At 35.8% G+C, this 20,500-nt stretch overlaps 1 protein-coding gene across 2 annotated transcripts in view; it reads left to right on the top strand.

Annotated features, from left to right (window-relative positions):
* BACH1 (BTB domain and CNC homolog 1) overlaps nt 1-20,500 on the top strand; it is a 31,945-nt gene that overhangs the window by 618 nt on the left and 10,827 nt on the right. For both annotated transcript variants that reach the window (XM_026077614.1, XM_026077615.1), the window contains exons 2-4: nt 11,539-11,836; nt 16,030-17,421; nt 19,140-19,346. In XM_026077614.1, coding sequence (XP_025933399.1) covers nt 11,597-11,836; nt 16,030-17,421; nt 19,140-19,346 — 1,839 coding nt within the window. In that variant the 5' untranslated portion in view covers nt 11,539-11,596. The remainder of the gene's footprint in view (nt 1-11,538; nt 11,837-16,029; nt 17,422-19,139; nt 19,347-20,500) is intronic.

The raw sequence follows: 20,500 nt of genomic DNA, 5'->3' as shown, positions 1-20,500 counted from the left end.
CCAAACGCCGCTGTGCTGTGGGCTCGGGCTTCTAATCGTTATTCAGCGTCTTGTCGCGGTTTCGGCGGGTGCCCATGTGCCCGTGCGCTCCAGTGACACAGGCGTGACTCTCCCAGTCTGCACTCGCCGGCCTTGTGTGAAAGGGGCAACTCTGAAGCGCTGGAAATCCAGCGGTAGCTGTGTTTTGCTTAGGCGAAACATGCGTCTTGTGTATTTAGTGTTTGTTACCMTTCGTGGAAGCCGGGGAAGGTTTATTTTAGACTGTAAACAAAGAGATAAATCCCGTCTGTCTTGTTCTGTACTGTGAAATCCTTGGCACGCTTTGGGGCATGTTGAAAATGAAATAATTGTAAAAGAATTGTCATCTGCTTTTCTATCAAATTATATTTATGTTCTCCATTTCTAGTATGTTAATATCACAGTAATCCTAAATCCATACACAACTAGGGCCTCTAAAACACGTGTTGAATATATAATAAAAAAAAAAGGAAAAACAAACATTCTAGCAGTCAAAGATAACTGTATAAATATAATATGTATATGATCATGCAGTAACTTTTAAAATTTAATTTGAGGCACATCAGAAAGGTGCATGAAAAATGTTTGACTGTAGTAGTGGAGTAATTGTAATATAGGAAGAAACACTATGAACTAAGGTTACACAGTACAATGAATAGTARTATAGTCTTTTATTTCAAAATAATACACCATACTGAAGAGAAAACAAATAAGAATTACTCTACCAAACATGGTGAGTCCAAGGTAAAGCTGCTAAGATAATCCAAATTTTGTTTTGTGACTTATGAGTTTAGCTTTAAAGGTGACTTAAGCAGCATAGTTTCTCTTGTACTCCCTTACATATATGAGTAAAGCTATGTGTGTAATAGCAAGTAGCAAGACCCAAAAATGGCAGATTTGCAGGGAGAAACAGTTGTTCCTGAAAACAGAATATCCACATTGTATGCGTTCTGGAAGGCTTTGCTTCAAGCTAGCTCTAGTGGATCTGTAGATGTACTTCTTTAGATGTACTTCTGGAGTACATTTTCCAGTTTAATTTCATCCAAAAAGAACCCATTTTTTTCTAGTCTGAGACCATTCTGTGAGCAAAACTACAGTAAGTGGGGTGTTTGGGAAATTTGCTTTAGAAGCACTCTTCTGATTCTGGTTGAAACACTAATATAGAAGTTCAGGTTGCATCTACTATTGAGTATTGAGTATTTTATATTGAGTGTGTGTGTGTGTATATATGTATATAAAATCATATATTGAGTATAAATTGAGTATTTTATACTCAAAAATGTGCAAGATCTTTGTGTAATAATTATTTGTTTGCTTAATAGGTTCTAAAATCCTTATGCTGAAGATATTGTGAACAATATTCTGTCATTGCTTTCTGCTATAATCAATCCTGTATACTTTGTATTTTATTAACATAAGATTAATGTGTTGTTCATAGATATTAGAATTGTGTAATATTAAAAAGTATACTCTTTGCATTCATTTAGATGTGGTGCTATCTTTGGACATAGACTAGAGATGTCTTTGGGAGTAGAATAGAGGTTGCTTCATACATGAGTTGTATGAGTCTTGGATAACTTTGCCTTATGGTTTAGGAAAAGGTAACTCAAGAGTGGTTTGTTTGTTTTCTCCTCCTCATTTTTATAAAATGAGAACTGCTCTAATAAATTCCTCATAGGCTTCCTGGTAATCATAGACTTGTCTTTCTCACTGCACTGAGCATGTTGGTGTAAGAGGGAGGCATGGTAGGTTGGTCAAATGATTTGTGTATATCTGAGTGCTGGCATTTTAGTTGTTCCTTAGAATTCTACTGCTAAAAGGATCATGAAGAAGTTTTAGGAACTGAAAAATCCTATGCAGTGTTTATCTTTATAGCATGAGTACTGTTTATATGCAACCCTAAGTTAAACTATAGTTAACATGTTAGTTGATGCACAAGTGAGTAGAGACAAAATCTCTAGTGAGCAAAAAATAACTGCTGAAGCAACTATTAAGTTGTGTGAATTCAGCCTAGTATGACCTAAGTGCTGATAATACATTAGGAGCCCCTGCAGCTCCCCCCTCCCCTCCAGCTCAGAGATTAACACTTTGGGGGGTGGGAGGGAATCACTTGGCTGTAAYGAATCATAAACTGTATCACAGAAGTTTCTTCATCTCCAGCAGAATTCTGTATTTTTCAGTTAAGACAGTTTTTAGGGTGAAGGAAGGGTTTGTTCTTGTTAGGTAATATGAAGGGAAATCTTAGTGAACAGTAGTTGGTCTAAATGTGAGTTAGCAGGTCAGAGTAAAGCTCAACTGACTGATCAGCTACTGAAGCTTTAAAAAGAAGGGCAAATTGACTTTGGAATTAGTGAAGTGCATTGGACAAAAGAGGTAGCCAAAATGCCTTCAGATGAGAACACAGATCTTAAAGAATATTCAAGTAGTCTTTAGAATTACATTGAGATAACGTGTTTGWGAGTTACTTCTTTTAACTCTCAAGATAATGTTTGCAGGAGTCTGGTTGGATTCCGGTTTTGGCCTGTTGGCTAATACTTTGATAAGTAAATAACGTTTGCTGTTCCTGCTTGCTCTCTTTATTAACCTAGATATTTAGTATGGTCCCATACCAAAAATACTTCTGTACATTTCAGTTTGTAAGGCTGTGGTTTTTAACAGAGCGTATGAGAGATAGGAAATGGTCTACAGTTTCCTGATGGGAAAACTGAAACTTTGTGATTTGGTAGAGGTCTTTACTAAAAAGTGACCCTTTTAAGTTGGCTCTTCTGCATCTTTTTTTCCTTCTTATATGAATATTATCATTTCTGATCAAATGTATGTATGCTTTTCTGTTTTCATAGAAATGTTTCTGAACTTCTTTCTGATTTATTTTTGAAATATTCTTAGAATTGTTTTTCAGTTTCACATGCTGCAGGGAAAAGCAGTTGTGGAAACAAATCAGAGGAGTTTTAAAGTTAACACCACAAACATTATGGAGGTCATTCTTTGAAAAGTATTTTCATTGACTTGCCAATATCTTTGCTTCTCAGTTCTTTCAGGTTGTTTCTTGCCTCTTTCTAAGTCTGGTTAAGATCCATTAGAAATACAGACAGTTAACTTACTATTTTTTGTAAATATTTTAACATAGATACTTGTGAATGGATTCTGACATTCAGTAAAACAAAACAATTTGTGTGGTTAGCTTAACTGTGTCAAGGAGTAGAATATGTAGATACAAATGCAAAAGTATTTGTCCTTTAAGCAAAGGCAAGGGTAGACAGTAGACATTAGTTGTGCCTGCTTTATGTTATGCTAATTTACCTCTTATCTTAAATGAGCATTTTATGATCTAACCTAGTTCTCATAAAAAATCARTTTTTATTAGTATTTCTTGAATTTGTTTTGAGGTGAACCATGCCTTCAGGAACTCTGTACATTGTTGTTTGAGTACCAGTGGAAATGAAGGATTGCAAGTGGTGGAATTCTGTTGCAAATGAGCTTCTGAAATCCCTTCACTCAAAGTAATTCTTTTAGCACTGAAAAAAACCAAATTCTACAAAGTGATTGTTATCCCTGATCCCTGAAAAATTAATGTTTGACATGTAAATCAAATGTCCTCTGAGATGATGTTAAACTGAAAAGAAAAAAATATATATATATTTTTTTTTTCCTGGCTTTGGTATGGACTACTTTATATCATCACAGAAATTGTCCACAGAGTAAAGAGTTTTGAATAGCTTCTCTGGTGAGATGATATAGTCTCACAATCTCTTTTTTTTTTTTCTTTCTTTTTTTCTTTCTTCTTTCTTTCTTTAAAATCCCACCTTATGCAGTCTTATCACTGCTAGGAATCTCAGCTTTTTTCCTTTTTTTTTTTTTTTTTTTTGCCTGAGTTCTCATATAGCTTGCAAATGTTAAAAAAGTGACTCTTAAGGCTTAACACCTGGAAAACAAATTAAGACTCTCTGCGCAGATCTGTAACTTGCCAGACTTCAAATTCCCGTGATTTTTTTAATTCTCACTTGTGACTTGACAAGAGTTGAAGTGCTGTGGTAATAATTATGTTGCAGAAGCACAATGTAATATTTTTAAAAGTTTATTTATGTAACTAAGCTGTGAACAATATCAATACCATCCAGGTGTTTAGACTAATAACATAAAGAGTACAGTTTAGAATTTCAGTTACGAATGTGCTGATCATCTGAAGATGAGTCYTACTTTTTAAGAGGAGAAAGTATTGCTTTTGTGAATTAGAGCTTACTTCTTACTGGTTTTAATCACTTTGTTCCTTTAAAATCTCTTTGAACTAAAACTGAAGAAAAAAGCACGAAAATGCTTGTTCATGCCTTGTCAGCATAACATAATGAATCAGCAGCTATTAACTGCTCTAGGCATTCATCTGTAACATAACTTTATTTCCTTAAAAGGAGAGGTAGTTGGGGGAAGAACATAGATACAAAACTTTAGAAAAAAAAACCTTTGCTGTGTATTTTGAATGAACTGTCTCATATCTAACCATCTTGTTTTAGCAGTAGTAAACAATAGTTGTCCCTTTGTGCGTTACATCTATGGATGACAGAACTTCTTATAGAAGAGAGTGAATRTAAATGTTCACCCTAAGAAACCGAGGGAGATAAGTGACTTGCTGAAAGTTGCTCAATAGATGAGCACGAAAGTCAGGGATAGCACCCAGTTTCTGTTTGTGATTGTATGTGGGTATTTTGAGAGGGGGGGAGGGGGAAGAGGGTTTTGGTTTTGTTTTTAAAGCTATTTTTTTCCTCAGTAATGCCTTTTTCAACTGTTCAGGAATTTAAAGTGTACAGTAATAAGATTACAAGTAAGTTATCACAGTGACTGCTGAGCAGACCTTTATTGTCTGTTGTCAGTGAACACTATTAGTTGGTGAATTGATCTTGCTGGTTTTGTTGTGATAATCATCAAAACTGAACTTGCATCTGCATATCCAAGTTCAGCCAGCTCAGATAGCAGTGACAGTAAAGGTGTCCTGCCTGAGTTCTGAAACTGTTGAGGAGGAACTTCACTCTGTTTGCTCCTTTCAAGAATTTTACTTGTAAATAAGCATGTGAAAATTACTGTGATTATTATGGAGGATTGATATCCCATATGTATTAGTAGATGGTTGCCTGCTAAGTCCTTGAAGAATAAGGAACAGGTTTTTGTTCAGTTTTTTGTTTGTTTTTTTAGTAAATTCTGTAACTCGGGCCTGGATCATTTACAGAAAGTTTGTGGTAGCTGAAGGTCTTTTAAAGAAAAAAAAAAAAAAATGCTTGTAGAATGGGTTGATTGATGGTAGAGTCACAAAACTGATACCTGAGTCTAGGAGTAAAAGATTAACTCTTCTGTTTAGACATCTCTGAAATGGATTTATTGAACATTTGAATAAATAAAAAGCTCTTTTTGTTCTTTACAAGAAAACACTGACTTCATAGGATATAACTTCTGTAGCTCATTATATTTGCTTGGTTTTTGCTAGGACCATGGTTATCTTTGTAGAGCTTAAAGAATSAAAAGTTAATTTGAACTGTGTGGGTTTTTTGTTTTCTCCCCCTTGCTATTAAGTTTACTGTGGTTGATTAGTAAATTAAGTACAGTCCTGTGTTTTATTTGAGAAAGAGTCTGACTTCTCCTTTCATGGATGTTCATTAGGTTTGGATGCTCGCTAGTCTGAATGCTTGTGGTTTCCCATTGATGTAGGTGCAAATTAGACACTGGATTTCTCCCCCTGCCTCCTCCCCTCCAGGTCCTTAGATTTACCCCCAAGTGCTTGGATTGTCAATTTAGCAAATGGGCTACATCTTTCCTGAAAGAGCAAGCCTTCTGGATAGTGAAAGTGTGACCATTAATTGATTTCCATGGATTTGTGTGCTCTGATTTGTTATTTTTAAAGATATTTGAAACACTAGAACTTAGCTTATGCAAAAAGTAACTTGGTAAATTAATCATAGATGTATCATAAATAAAAGCAGAAATGACAATAGCTTGCCATCTCAGTCCTCTATCTCCGTTTTAAGTGCCATTTTAATATTTTTTGGCTGTTTGCCCTAAGTGAGCTCCATAGGCTCTGAGACTTTTCTGTGACTCATTCATTCTTTCTAGTTGGGATTTTTTTTTCTAGCTCTAGCAGTGGATCTTTCCAGCTTCAACTGGCCTGATCTTCTCTTTAGTTGCAAAGCATGCCTCTGTTTACTGAAATCTCTCACCTTTTTCCTTTTAGTTTTTGCTTGTTTGATCACAAACTGAAGGGCACTGAATTTACCTGCATGTTAGCTGTCCTATTGTTCGGATTCTAAGTTATTCTGTGGTAGTTCCTGGCAGCTGTCATAGACAGGCAGAGGCATCTCCAGCTGTTATTTTTGTCTTCTCAGTTCAAAAAGAGCAATGCAATATACAGTAAAACAGTTGTAAGCATGCAAATCTGGTGTTATCTGTAAGTTATTGAAAAGCTTAGTTTTAAACCATATGGCATTTTGGGGAWTATCTAACACAGATGCAAAATAATCTGTTTAATATTCATTCACTGCATTGAATAATAACTTTTTTCGACTTTAAATGAAGATTTAATGTATTGTATTTATTTGTCAGTTCAGCTGATATTTATGATCCTGTATGTGTAGCATTTGTTATAAAATATTTTGGACAGAGCATTAACATTTTAGAAACAGGAAAGTCATCTTTTTCTACAGAAAAGCTGGGGTTTTTTGGTAGTTGTCCAGTGGCATCTGGATGAGTGCTGAAGGTAATGGCTACTGATGTTAAAATTTGCAGTGAGCTGATAGGTGATATAGTTACTTTATTGTTTTTAGGTTTCAAATGCTGTCTTAGCATCCATACTCCATTGCTATTGCTTCTGGTTAGGTATATATATTGCCCCTTTGAATGGGATATCCATTCATGTAGTCCGTCTTTTGCAACCACAAGATTCTTTAACCTTCTCCCCCCCATAAAAATAGAGCTTGTATTGTGGAATAATACTTGCTAATAATGGCACACTTTGGGGGGTAAATTGTGAAGTTTGGGCTCAACARCAGAAAAAGGCAAATACTCATTTGAGTGTACGTGTACTGTGTGTTTTGCTATTCTTTGTGTAATGAGAAAATTACTATTCAGCACTAAATATTTGAGGAAGTAATACTGTGTCAAATTCTGACTTGTAGGAGTGGTTTCTTAGGAAGACTTATTGGGTAAGGCAGTACAAAACTCTTTCTGGACTCCTTAGTAGTCTGAATTTTCTTAGGAGACTATACTCCATTCATCAACCAGTTGTTTTGCCCCATCATAAATGTATGGAAGTAAGGTGGTTTCTGTGCATGCTTTTGTGAGCTTCAGTGACAGCTTGATGCTTCAAGCCTCACCTCCGACCTAATACTTTTCTTGTTTACCACAGGATATTAATTTGAGTGCAAACTTTTGCACTGCAGGATCTCCTCTGTGGAAGTGCTGCTGAGCATGAAAGTTAGCGTTAGTTTACCTTGTGCCAGTTTTTTATGCATGTGGGTGAGAAATACATCGCACTGTTATAATGTGTTTCTACTCCTACATTATCTGTTCCAAGATAATATTATCTATAATTCTGTTCCTTCCATAACTTAGCGACAACAGTTCCTCCTATCTTTATCTGGACTCAACCATAATGATTGTGTTTTAACATCACATGAGGAGACTTTATGGTTTACCTGAAGGGCTGCATTTTAGTGATTTCCTTCCATTTCCTTCACTCACAGTCCCTGCTTTAGAGGATCATTTAACTAACCTCTTTTATTCTGCAGTCAACAAGGAGGTAAGGAGCAACTTCTGCCAATTGTAAGCAATCATGTGAACATCCCTGAAGTCTAATTTTACTTAAAGCAACTTACGCTTGGCAGTTAACTCCGTGTTTCTAATGTAAACTAATGACAAACTTCAAATGTGTGAGAAAAATGAGTCTGTTTTTGCCAGTAAACCTTGGTGGGCATCTTGCTCTGATCTTTACACTGTGTATTTAAACAAGCTTGTATTCCCCTTGTATATATAAACAAACTTGTATATTTAGTGTTCTTAGTTCTGCAGTCCTAACTTCCATTAAACTAATAAGATTTTTGTATAATCTGGKGAAAAATAAAATACATATATTAAGTAAGCTTAAAATAGAGATGTTTAAATCTACTGAAGATGTGGTAATTTTACAGATACATTTTAGGTGTAGTGTTTCCCATTGAGTCATATGCTAGCAGGGGGAAAAATGAGTGTAACTTCACTTTGATAATGCAGGGTAAAGTTTAATGGCCAGTACTTAGGAGAAAATATTTTTGCCCTTAGGCAAAACATTTTTTTGATCTCAAATTTACTGTCTGATAAAGGGAGCTTTATACTAACATGTTTTGTTGTGTTTTCAAAGTAGAACTTCATTCATCCAGCTGCAAGTGCTCCTTTTGGAGAATTTGTGTGTGTGTGTATACATATATATATATATACACACACACATGCTAGCATATATGTTTATATACTTTTTTTTTGCAAGACTGAGATTAAAATGTGTCCAGAATTTCACATGAGAGGAATTTGAGAATGCCCTAGTATTGACAATACTAATTTCCTTCCATTAAGTGAGGAATTGTGGTTAGTGTGCTTTCATATTGTTTCTTCTTTCATCCTTTCAACCTACATTTGTAGGGACTATTTTAAGCTTTGGAAGATCTTTTTGGATTATTCTTAGTTTTGATGGTAACTGTGTTATATTAAATACCTTGAGGAATATTCTTGAATATTTTTGTTTCTTTTTTCATCTTTTGCATTCATCACTTGGTTGATAGTTGACAATCTTAGTTAACAGTGCTTTAAATATACAGTAATCTGTTGATTCTTGGGGTACTTTTACAAATTATCTGTGCCTACTTTTAGTGCTTCTTACTTGAACATTCATTTTAAAATAAGGATAGCATAGTAGAATAGGAGCTTAGTCTGGTTTCCAGGAAAAGAGTTTTGTTATCATTGTTTGAGTGTCCCTTTTTCTTTTCTGTAACTTCTTGCTGCTCTCAACTAAATCATCTGAGGGAAAAAGTCTAAAAGACAATATTTGTAGAAATTTAAATTATGTAAAATAGGCAACTGTATAGACTACAAGGTTTTCTGCTGGGGAAGAGTTGCAGTACGAACTTGCAACTTGTCAAACTTCTTTTAAAAATTACTCTTCAATTGTTTTGTCCACTTCATGCCTTTACCCTCTTTGTCCATCCATAAATACAATTAATTTTAAATAACTTCTAAGTGCTCCAGGAGAATAGCTAGAGTAGAAGAAAATTAAACAATTTACAGAAGAGATGTTCTGTCCTGTTTGGAATGAAACTCTATTGCAACATATGATTGTGTTTCCTGTGAATGTACATAAAACAGGATTATGGACAACTGTATTTTGTGCTTAAACACCGTGGAAGGTGTGGTTGGTCTTCATGACAAATACTAGCATAAATGCAGGGGCATGCCTTTATTTCACAATTAGAAAACAGAGTTAAGACATTCACCAATTTGACCTTTGCCAGTACTTCTCTAAACTGTTTTAATTTTTTACAGTGGTTAAATTTTCCCTTTCCTGTTTGATGATTTTCCTTTTCAAGAGCATTTTCAGTCTTCTGGTTCTTTTCCTTTTGATTTCTCTCATTACTATATATGACAGCAATTAGATTTTACAAAAAAAACAGCAATTTTTTAAAAGTTTCTTTTTAAATTTTGAAATGCTTAATGCTATCTTCTGCATTTTATTTTTGAGATATCTCAAAAAAACCTTTTGTCCTGTTTAAAAAAAAAAATACAATTGGGACATAACTTGGTGAAATCTTTACATTTGAAAATACAATGTTCTGTGTGTAATGTGTGTTACGCTCAAAGTATTTATTTTCATTCTTTAGTATTCCATTAAGGAGGGGGAAATGAAAATAATGCTGATACTCTGTACTTCACTGGAGACCAGACTGGTGCTAATACGTTATCAGTCTATGCTACTATTGCCACTGGAAATGTGACACCAGGGAACTTTTTCTTCTCTATCTCTACTGAGGCAGAGACAACTAAGATCTCTGTGAAGAATGTTGAGGTTACACTGTGAAATTTTGGGAAAAGATCACCAAAAATGCTTGTATTCTATGAAAATAACTAATAGTAGTGGGTACCCAGGAATATAGCTGGCAGGATATTTGTTTTTTTTTCCAGTGTATTTAAAAATGCCCATACCCCCTCTCTCCCCAAGTTGTGAAAGTTTTCCCATGTTTAAAAAATGAAGGTTTGCATTGGCTACAGTTTTATTGTTGTTGGGAGCTGGCATATCATAACAAACTGTTGAGCAATATAATGATTGTGTCAGCTAAAGTGAGTCTCAGCCACCGGGCTCAGTTATAGTAACTTTTGGGTAAAATAGTCCAGTGTAATCCAAATGCTCAGTTTGTTAATACAATACTGTTCCCAGTAACATCATATTTTCCTTGTAGGACAGTTCCAGATCCAATTATATGGTCCCTTGATCAAGCTTTAGATCTGAGAACACTTCTTATTATGCATCTTTTTACTGGAAATCTCAATCTCCTGTGTCCTCCAAAAAGTGGGAATATAGAAATACAATGTAAAGAGTGGAATTAAGTGTTTTTAAGACTCTGGTTTCTGTAGAAGGGCATCTTCTCCCTAGTTCTTTTCTCAAATACTGAGAGTTCAGGAATAGCTTCAGGGCACTTATATATGAGTTTATTTCAAAGTTTTAAATATTATAAAACTTTTATTATCCAATAAATAGTATTATTTCAGAACTTTGAATGCTTTCTTGCAAAAGGAATTCCATTGCCAAGTGATCTTATCAGTGGTCCCTTAAGAAAATCTTTAACAAGCATGACAGTGTTAAGCAGAAGAGAAAGAAAGACTGCATTAGAGAATTAAGGCAGGTGCAAAATGAGAGAACTGATGTAAATAAAGGTACATATTAGAGGGAAAAGGGGAGTAATTTAACTATTCCTGACTGGTTTAGCAGGCAAACTACTCCTGAAAGAAGATGGAACACAAATATCTTAGTCTGTCCTGGGTGAATCGGCAAACACGAGTAGCTTGTATTGTATCTTGATGAAATTTGGCTTAAAGCATCTTGGTTTTGTTTCTGTTTATATTTCTATAGTGCTGGCATCAGAATATACTGATAATTAGAAATAAATGCTTAAATAATTTTCAGTTATAGTAAAATTATTACTCTTAAACACTTGCTGAGGAAAACCTGCTTTTTGCCACTGAAGGCACACATGGTAATTTGTTCAGGTTTTTTTTGCCTCTGCAGCTACTTTAGTATTTATTTGTAGTAAAATGTGTGTTTTAAGATGTACGTGTTAAGGTTTGGGCATCTTAAATGCATGTATGTTAACCTGTATGACATATTAAGTGTTAAACTTAGATGTTTAGCTCTTAAAAATTATTAAAACAGGCAGTGTATGTTTCACTCTTTGCTTATCATGCTCTAGCATTTCAGTAGGTTCCTATGAGATATGATTTTCACATTCTTTTTTTTTTTTCCAGATTTGAAGACGAGAAGCATGCTTTCCACTGAGACTTACACTAATATTTGTGATACAGAATGTCTCTAAGTGAGAAGAATAGTGTGGTTTTTGCATACGAGTCTTCAGTACACAGTGCCAATGTACTTCTCAGTCTCAATGATCAGAGAAAGCAAGATATTCTTTGTGACGTTACTATTTTAGTGGAAGATCAGCGATTTCGGGCTCATAAAGCTGTGCTTGCAGCTTGCAGCAGTTACTTCCTTTCAAGAATTGTGGGCCAGTTGGATTCTGATCTTATCATCACTTTACCGGAAGAGGTGAGTGCTATTTACTTCTGTATTTTACCTGCCAGTGCTTCTAATCTGTTGTGTTCAATTCTGTTTTACAATAGGCTGGTGCTTAACTGAGATTAGTAGTTCTTAAGGTAAAAGAGTTAAGAACTGTGGGGACAGAATTTCTAAGTTGAAAAGCTACCATTGATTAAGGTAAGGGCTAGACAGACAGTGTATATCACAGACTGAAGATAAGTGAATGCCGCCTTGGAGTGTATAGGGGAGTTCTGTTTACTTAAGTGGATGTTGTTTCTAAAACTGTGCACATGGTTAAAAGTACACAAGTCAGACAAAAACCGGATATTTAATATGGCCCTCAAATGCTGGAGAGTAGAACTAGACTGCCTATATGAAAAGGAAATACTTATGGAATAATAAATAAAGAAATAAGTGGCATTGCTATCGTAACCTTTAAATCAATCTTTTCAAGATTTATTTTGATGAATATGTTCCAAAATGCATATGTTTGAGACCATGCTAATATTCCTTGATCACAAGATTACTGTGGCTTACTACTGTTGAGTTTCACCAGTTCTCCATTGTTTTTACACATTGGTCTTGAGTTTGTCTATGGAGTTGTTGTACTTCTGAAACTGAGAAAAAGTATTGCAATTATTTGTGTTTTTTTGTTTTTTCCCTAAATTTATAGTCTTAAGTCATACTGAATTTAGAGCCATTCAGTGGAAATGAGCCAGAACCTGTCATCCGTAGAAAAGAAAATACTTTGTTAGATGCCTGAAGCATCCAAGACATTTAAAGATTCCAGTCAGTATTTAACTTAGTGTGAATCGTCATGTTATGGGAGGCATGACATAACAAATGATTGTGAGTGGGTTCCTCCTGCCTCCCCCTCCCCTCCAAAGGAACATTTGACATCATGTTGCCTAAACATTTAATGATGTGTTTCTAATGAYTGGGGGTGTGGGTGGGTGCACCTGCACACTACAGGCTTGGACCTGAAAGATGTGGTTATTTCTCCTGCTTAAGCTATGAGAGGAGGCCATAGTTTGCAACCTGACTGCAATTTGATGCTGTGTGTATTTGCATTAAGCTGCCAGATACAGCGTTTAAGCTCCCTGCATCTTTTACAAACTAGTAGTTGAGCTGTTAGTGATGACCTGCTAACAACCCCTTTTTTGCTCATATACCATCCTCAACYTTCTTGAGTTCTGTGGGGTTTTGGTCTCAGGAGCCAAAAATTAAGTTGTTCAGCACTGCACTTGTAGATGAAGAGTGAAGAACCCCTAGGTATTCTGACTGTGCCCTGAAGTAGCAGTAATCTAAAGAACAGGTTGCTTTAGATTTGCTTCTGTAACTGAGAAGTTATGAACAGTGGCTTCCTGGGAAGAAATTGATTATAGTCAGCTTTGGGGTGGAACATAACATATAAATTGTTGACAACTCAGCTAGAATCTCCTAAAGCAGAAAGAAAGGTAAGCATCATTCACTATTCTAGTGATGTTAGGAGATCATGTTATTGACCTGTCCATGCATGTGACTACATTGAATGTTAATAACATAGAGAAGATGTATTCAAAAGGCCTGTACCCCATTAAAATAGGTGCTTCGCTAGATTTGTAATGTGTCTATGGAGGCATATCTCCACAGATATATTGCAAAGCCAACGAAGCACCTGTTTTAGGTGCCGTTGCCAAATCTTTCAGATTTTTATTAAAAAAAGGGAGGGGGGACTGGCTCATGGTCTCTGTAAAGAGCTTCAGTGATCTTTATTCACTGTTGATCAATGAATTTGTTACAAGCGGGTCTGTTACAGCATAATACCACCGTGTCACTTTTATCCAACCTCCTTACTGTTCTCTGTGTAATATGTTCTCCCCCACCGTGCTGAAGTGAGAACTTTGTTTTGGAGTAATGGAGAAAATATGGTATTGGAAGAATAAGAAATATACACTGAAGTTGAAGGGGAGGAGTGGGGGGAAATACAAAGCATGAGGGATGATAAACCCGAGTGAGCAGGGTCCAGAGTTTGTAAAGAAAATGGAGGAACATAATCATAGTGCTTACTATGTCCTGTTAAGTTTACACTTTTAACAATGTCATTTAGCATTGCTGACCTAAGAACTGAATCTGCTGAAGCAACAAGCAAAAATACTAACAGCGAATCTCATCTTTTAATCATTTGATCTGACCGCTTGGTAAAAACATTTTAAGATTCAGCAGCTTGAGTTTCTCTTCTGGGAACTGCTAAATATTTTGAAATGAGTCAGTTCATGAAGCTGCATATTTAAGGGAGGCAAATACTAGTCACATGGTTTGACAACTTGTTAACCTTTTTAATCATCTGAAGTACTTAAAGTTTAAAATGAAAGACACCAGTCTTGTGAATATGAAATACCAAAGTATTCCTGGAATTAAAGTAGTTCATGTATATTATAGTGTCAAAACTAAACACTGACAACTTGGTGTCAGTTCTCTTGTTTGTTTGTTTTTATTCTAAGAATTTTAGCCCAAATACATATTAAATAAAAGGTTTCTGTACAAATTGCTCTTCTGGGTCAGTCAGACCAAAAGTCCATCTAGTTTAGTATCTTGTTTGAGGGTAGCCACCTAGAGATGTACAGGAGAAGGTATAAGGAATGTAGGGTGGCCCTTCCTTATGATCCTTCCAATTTTTAGTAATAAGAGGTTCTGAAACTACTTTATGTGGAAAGTGTACAGTTTTTGAAATATCGTTTTTATTTTGTTGAGTTTCATGTATAAGCATCATCTGTTTGTAAATTTACTAAACGGTTTATTGACTAAGTTACTAAGTCTGAAGACTTCATGCCAGCATACGGGCCTTAGGTAAGCTCTGCATTTTACGCTTGCCTTTGTATTATGTTGTGAACTCCATAGTATTAAGTATGAATTAATGTGGTTTTGTAATCAGTATGCTATTTCAAGAGCATATTTCACGCACTATCTTAAGAACTCTTCAGATAAGTCATAAGAGTTCAAAATCTTTTGCTAAATTGCATCTGTGGGAGCTGTCTTCAACCTCCTTTCATGCATTACTTAACAGTTTTGGGGGGGAGGGGAGAACTAATTCGTAAATCAAATTTTAGTGTATAGTTAACAACTTTGCTGGCAGAAGAATTCAGTACAGTTAAAATATTAGCATAATGCTTTATTCAGCATAAAATTTTATTTCAATAAAAGAAGGGAACAATGTGAGCTTCAGTTTATGGGTAGTAATAATGGATATATTGCTTTGACCTTCATAAAGGCTAAAGGAAGTGTTACATAATTTGTAATATCAGACAGTCTGTGTACAGCTTTCCAACTGATTTCCCCACAATTTTTTCATTTGTAGAAGATGATCTTGTTCAGTTTGTAACAATACAGAATTTTTGTTTGTTACCTTTGGACTTTTGAGGTAACTTTGTTCTGCAGTAGAGACTGAGATGATAATGACTAAACTGTTCAAAATAAATCTACCTGCTCCAAAGAGGCTTTAAACTGAGAGTAACTGCTTTTGGTGTAGAGTTTTTGAATACAATTTTTTAAATCTATGGGAGTAAGAAAGAAGTAACTGGCTATAGTAACAGTAATCGCGTAGTCAAATTTCATTTTTCAAACTTTTTATCATCAATGATGCATGAAACTGAGCAAATAACAAAAATTGCTCTTCAAAGGAAGGATTAAATACCGAAAGTGCTGTGACCTTATTTGAGAATAATTCACATATAACTTGGCAAGGCATCTTCATAAAATTGGACTCCAGCTACTGTTTTTCAGTGTACATCAGTCTTTTTGGTTACTAGTATTATATTGTCAGAACTGTTTAAAAGATTGATCATCATGAAGTAAATAATTGTCATAAAGTATACAGGATAGAATTGTTGTATCAGAAAATTTGTCTCAAAATGAGTGTGGACAGATTTCTTCTATACAACAAATTTGCTTCTTTTGCCTTGTTCTGACTTGCACAGTTTGTTCACAGGTGAACATGGGCTCTGTGTGTTTCTCTATGCAAAGCCATATTGAACACTTGGACTGTAACTGAAAACTTGGCAATGAAACTGCCTGGTGCACTAGAAGTGGAAGTACATTGAGACTTGTTCTTTTTCATACTGTATATTCTTACAGAGAAGGGCAAATGTGGGTTTGGTCAAGGTTTCACCAAGCAGGAAGTTGGCCATACTAATGTGTTTTTTCCTCTTTCTTTTTTTAAATAGGTAACACTTAAAGGATTTAGTCCTTTGCTTCAGTTTGCATACACAGCTAAACTTATTTTAAATAAAGACAATGTGTCTGAAGTTTGCAAGTGTGCTGAATTTTTGGGTATACGTGACATTGAAGAATCTTGCTTTCAGTTTCTCAGATTTAGATTTTTGGATTGTAAATCAGACCAACAGGAGTGTCCCAGGAAGAAGTGTTGTACACAGCGTTGTCAGAAAACAAACCCTAAAATTGGCAATGCGGATGATGGAGGTGTAGAAATAGAGGATGAAGCAGAGGAACTTCTAGAAAAAGAATGTATTCAAACTCCTCAGACAAAGCTCTGTAAAGATGAAGAAAATGCTAAAACATCTCCTGCTCTCCAAGATAATACTAATCAAACATGTGATCCTGTACATTTAGAAAGGGGTAATGTTTCCAGCTCATCTTCCCTGTGCCCAAAGTATAGGAAGTTCCAAAAAGCTTTTGGAAATGACAAAGTTCATACTTCAGAACCCAGTTCCAGTATTAAAGATATTCAGGTGCCACCAATTGCAACTTTTCTTGAGAAGGAATTATCTGATAATGATAGCATACAAAAAGCTCAGGAGTGTGCACCTATGCATCTGGTCTCAAAATGTGAAGAGACTCAGGTAAAAATGGAAGAAGGGGAGGAAGAGAGTGAGAGAAAGGAAGAAACAAAGAGAGATTCTGTGACTCAAAGTGTTTCATGTCCTGTGGAGAAAGTGGATGTTGCTGCTTTCCCCCAAAACTCTGCTGCACCTCATGGACCTAATTCTGTGTCTTTTTTACATACATGTGAGCAATATGGTGACTTGAATTTCAGTGGTATGCAAAGCAACACAGTCTTAGTTGAAAAAAACATAACCGGTACTGGAGTGAGGAATGACAAAATTGCAAGTCAAGATGCCACACCTTCAAAGGTTGATTTGTGCACTAGAGAAGCCATTAACATTACATCAGCTGGTGATCGAAGCAGTGTGGAGAGAGAAGTAGCAGAACATCTAGCAAAAGGGTTCTGGAGTGATATTTACAGTACAGAAGCTTGCCAAATACATTTACCACCTGCAGTAGCAAAAGAATGCTTGGAACCAGTATATTCAGGGAAAAAATCAGAGTGTCCGTGGTTGGGTATAAGGATCAGTGAAAGCCCTGAACCTTGCCCTCAAAGAACTTTTACAACATTGAATTCTGTCAACTGCCCCTTTATAAGCAACCTTAGTGCTGAAGGATGCTCCAACAGCTCTGAAATAAGCAGCGGAGACTRTGTTCAGGGACAGCAACAAGAACAGTGTCCCTACAATTATGTGATAAGTTTGGGAGAGGATTCGGAGACTGACACTGAGGGAGACAGCGAATCCTGCTCAGCAAGAGAACAGGACTGTGAGGTAGGGACATTCTTGTATATCCTTTGCTTCTCTGTCTCTTGAGGCACTCTTCAGAAACCTCATTCTGAGTCTCTTGTCACTTGTGGTTGCTTATTTAAAGTCTCATTTACCATTCTTTTTAAATAACCATTCAAAGATTTGTATGGAAGATCAAATAGTTAATTCATGGAGACTTACAAATTATTTTTTATCAGGTAGGGAGTGGTACATGCTTGAATATTAGACTTTTTTCAGACACTTYTCTGGAACAACTTTATCAAAAAGGTTGCAAGTAAACCATGATTTGTGGGTTCTTTTGGGGGGTTTTGTGCAGTTGTCTGTTCCAGTTAAACATTGGGAAAGGTCTAAACTTCTTGGAAACTGTTTTATRCGTGGTTCAAAATGTTTTTGTTCCAACTTAAAGAGAGAAGGTGGGAGGGAATTAATACTTCATATTTCCCGCAAAAAGGGATTTCTGTTTTCAGGCTGGCTTCATTAGCTGTGTATTTAAGACTGGTTTAACGGTATTGCCTTCTCCATAACTTAAGTTACATTTGTTTCTCTAGCTGCAGAAATCATTGGCACTTCTTTCCTTCATGCCATTGCTTTGACAGCATTTCAGACAGATGCCATAAGTAATCTAATACCATAAGGCTTACTGTATGCAGAAAATAGAATGATTTCTATCACAGTTCTTAGAACTGCAGTATGACTCTGTGAATGATGGATCATTTAATGTCATGAAAATTTGTTTTTAAAGCGCTAGTTTTTCTCTTCAAGATCTAGGGCCTTACTGAGTCTTAGGTGTAGAAGTTATAACCAGTATAGAAAGTTAGCTAGTTCTGGGCCTGAGCTTGGCCTGCTAAATACATTTCCCATCTTTACATTACAAAGAAGTAAGTGGCATCATTACAGAGGGCAATACTCTACCCATTTGTTTGCCTATTTATGTGACCAGTGAGAGCTATCAAATGCAAAAGGTGGTTCCCCACCCACACACACAAAGTTCAGATCTGTGGCTATAGCAAGGTGACGCATTCCTGCTGCTTAATATACTCAGATGTAAGGTTTAGTTGGGTACTTCATAAAATGTGACGATTATTTTCTAAAGGTAAAGATGGTTTTCAGTATTAAGGTTTTTATGATCTGCGTATGTTTCTGAAGCTACTGCTCAGGGGTACATGCTGTAGAAAGAGCCTGGTTCTATCTCTTTCCAGTATTAAAAAGTATAAGACAAATACAACCTTGAGCTGACTTCTGCATCTTAAATACAGATGCACTTTTTCTGCAGAACTATGAACTTTTTCTGCAGAAAACTATTGGTATAAAAATGCATACAGAATGCAGTCTTAGTAACAGTTTAGGGGAAACTTAGACTATGTTAGTGATTCTTGACACCTATTTTTGTACCCCACCTCACCATAATTTATTCTTTTAGAACATAACACTTGAGAGATTGCTCTGAATATGCTTATGAAGCTCTGGCTTAAATGTGCAGTGTAACTCAGTTATTCCTCCTATGCCTCAGCAGTTCATCTGCCTGAAAGCCCTGGATTTTATCCACCTCACCTGATGGCTATATTAGATTGCTCTTGTCTCTGACTTTAAAAAAAAATAAAATAAAAAAAATTGCAGGTACTATTGTAAAGAATGCTTAAAATTAAAACTTAAATTGACCTGTTAGTGTTTATGTGTATATCAGTTTCACCTTTGATTCAGAGCTGTTTCTTACATTCTAGGTAAAACTGCCATTTAATGCACAGAGGATCATTTCACTTTCCAGAAATGATTTCCAGTCATTTCTGAAAATGCATAAATTGACTCCTGAACAATTGGACTGTATCCATGATATTCGAAGACGAAGTAAAAATAGAATTGCAGCACAGCGATGTCGTAAGAGAAAACTTGACTGCATACAAAATCTTGAATCCGAAATTGAAAAATTGGTATGTATAAATATTCACTATTATTGAATTAGTCTTTCTTTAAAGATCTTGACTGGACATCTGCCAGTATTCTGAAAGTAAAGTGGTTTATTACTTTATCCAATCAAGCTCGGAAAATTTTACCAATCTCTTACAGATGACTCCTTGATAACTGTTCTAGATTTTCTGTGCCTCACTCTGAGAAGCACACATTTTTTCCTTCTGTGGTTTTGTTTCCGTTCAAGTAAAAGTGCATCACAGCACAGTTTTTGCATGTTTTTGGTGAATGCTGTTTCTGAAGCCCATCAGCATTGAGCTTAATTGCACAGAAGAATGATTCCTAAACTATCATCCCACTCTGCTCAGTTTTCTATCTTGTTTCCCTCCTCCGCTTTGTTTCTTTTGTTCTTAAACTCGTCCTATTGCTTGTGATCAAGTTGAATGCGAGCTAAAGTTTTCATTTAATTTGATAGAGCTGAAAAATACGGTGTTAGCTGTGTAAGTATTTGTTCTTGTAATATACCAACATGGGCTGGTAAACTGTTTCCCAACTCTTGAAACTTAAAAACATTTTCCGTTAAGACTCTTGCAGAAAGGAGGAAGATATAGCAGAACTCGGGAAGCTGCTTAACATTTTAGCAGTTGCATCAAGATTGTAGATGAGTAATTAATGAATCCAGGTTTCCCTACAAACACACACACGTGTGTGTGTATATATTTTCCCTTTCTGAAAAGGTAATAAAAAGTTAAATGCCTAACTTCAGACAAGGATGGATAATCTGAAGAAGCTGTGGCAAGAAAATCAATGTGGATTTCATTTTTTCCCCTCAGTCTTTGGTTCTGACTCACTCTTCTTTCTTCAGATTTATGGTTGATTGCACTATGTACTCTGTATAGTTCAGTGACTTAGGGTTACTGTTCTTCTAATTCTTGTTTCTGTGGCAGTTTAGACTTTGTCCTTTATGTAGATGAGTTTAATGTGTATATTGGCTAGGTACATATGCGATTATGTAAGTACCTTTTTACTTCTGACATTTGAGTGGAAAGGAAAGTAAAATTAGAGCAAAGGACTATGGGCTAGAAACGCCTTTCTCCTTCTGAAGTGCTCCATCATCTTTCACTACACACACTTCTACTTCTGAAACAACTGAGATAAGGCAGGCCTGCGGTGCCAT

Source organism: Apteryx rowi, unplaced genomic scaffold (assembly GCF_003343035.1).
Source record: "Apteryx rowi isolate R43461 unplaced genomic scaffold, aptRow1 scaffold_46, whole genome shotgun sequence".
NCBI lineage: Eukaryota > Metazoa > Chordata > Aves > Apterygiformes > Apterygidae > Apteryx > Apteryx rowi.
Note: the sequence above shows the minus strand (reverse complement) of the source record. Positions and strands in the feature narration are given on the sequence as shown.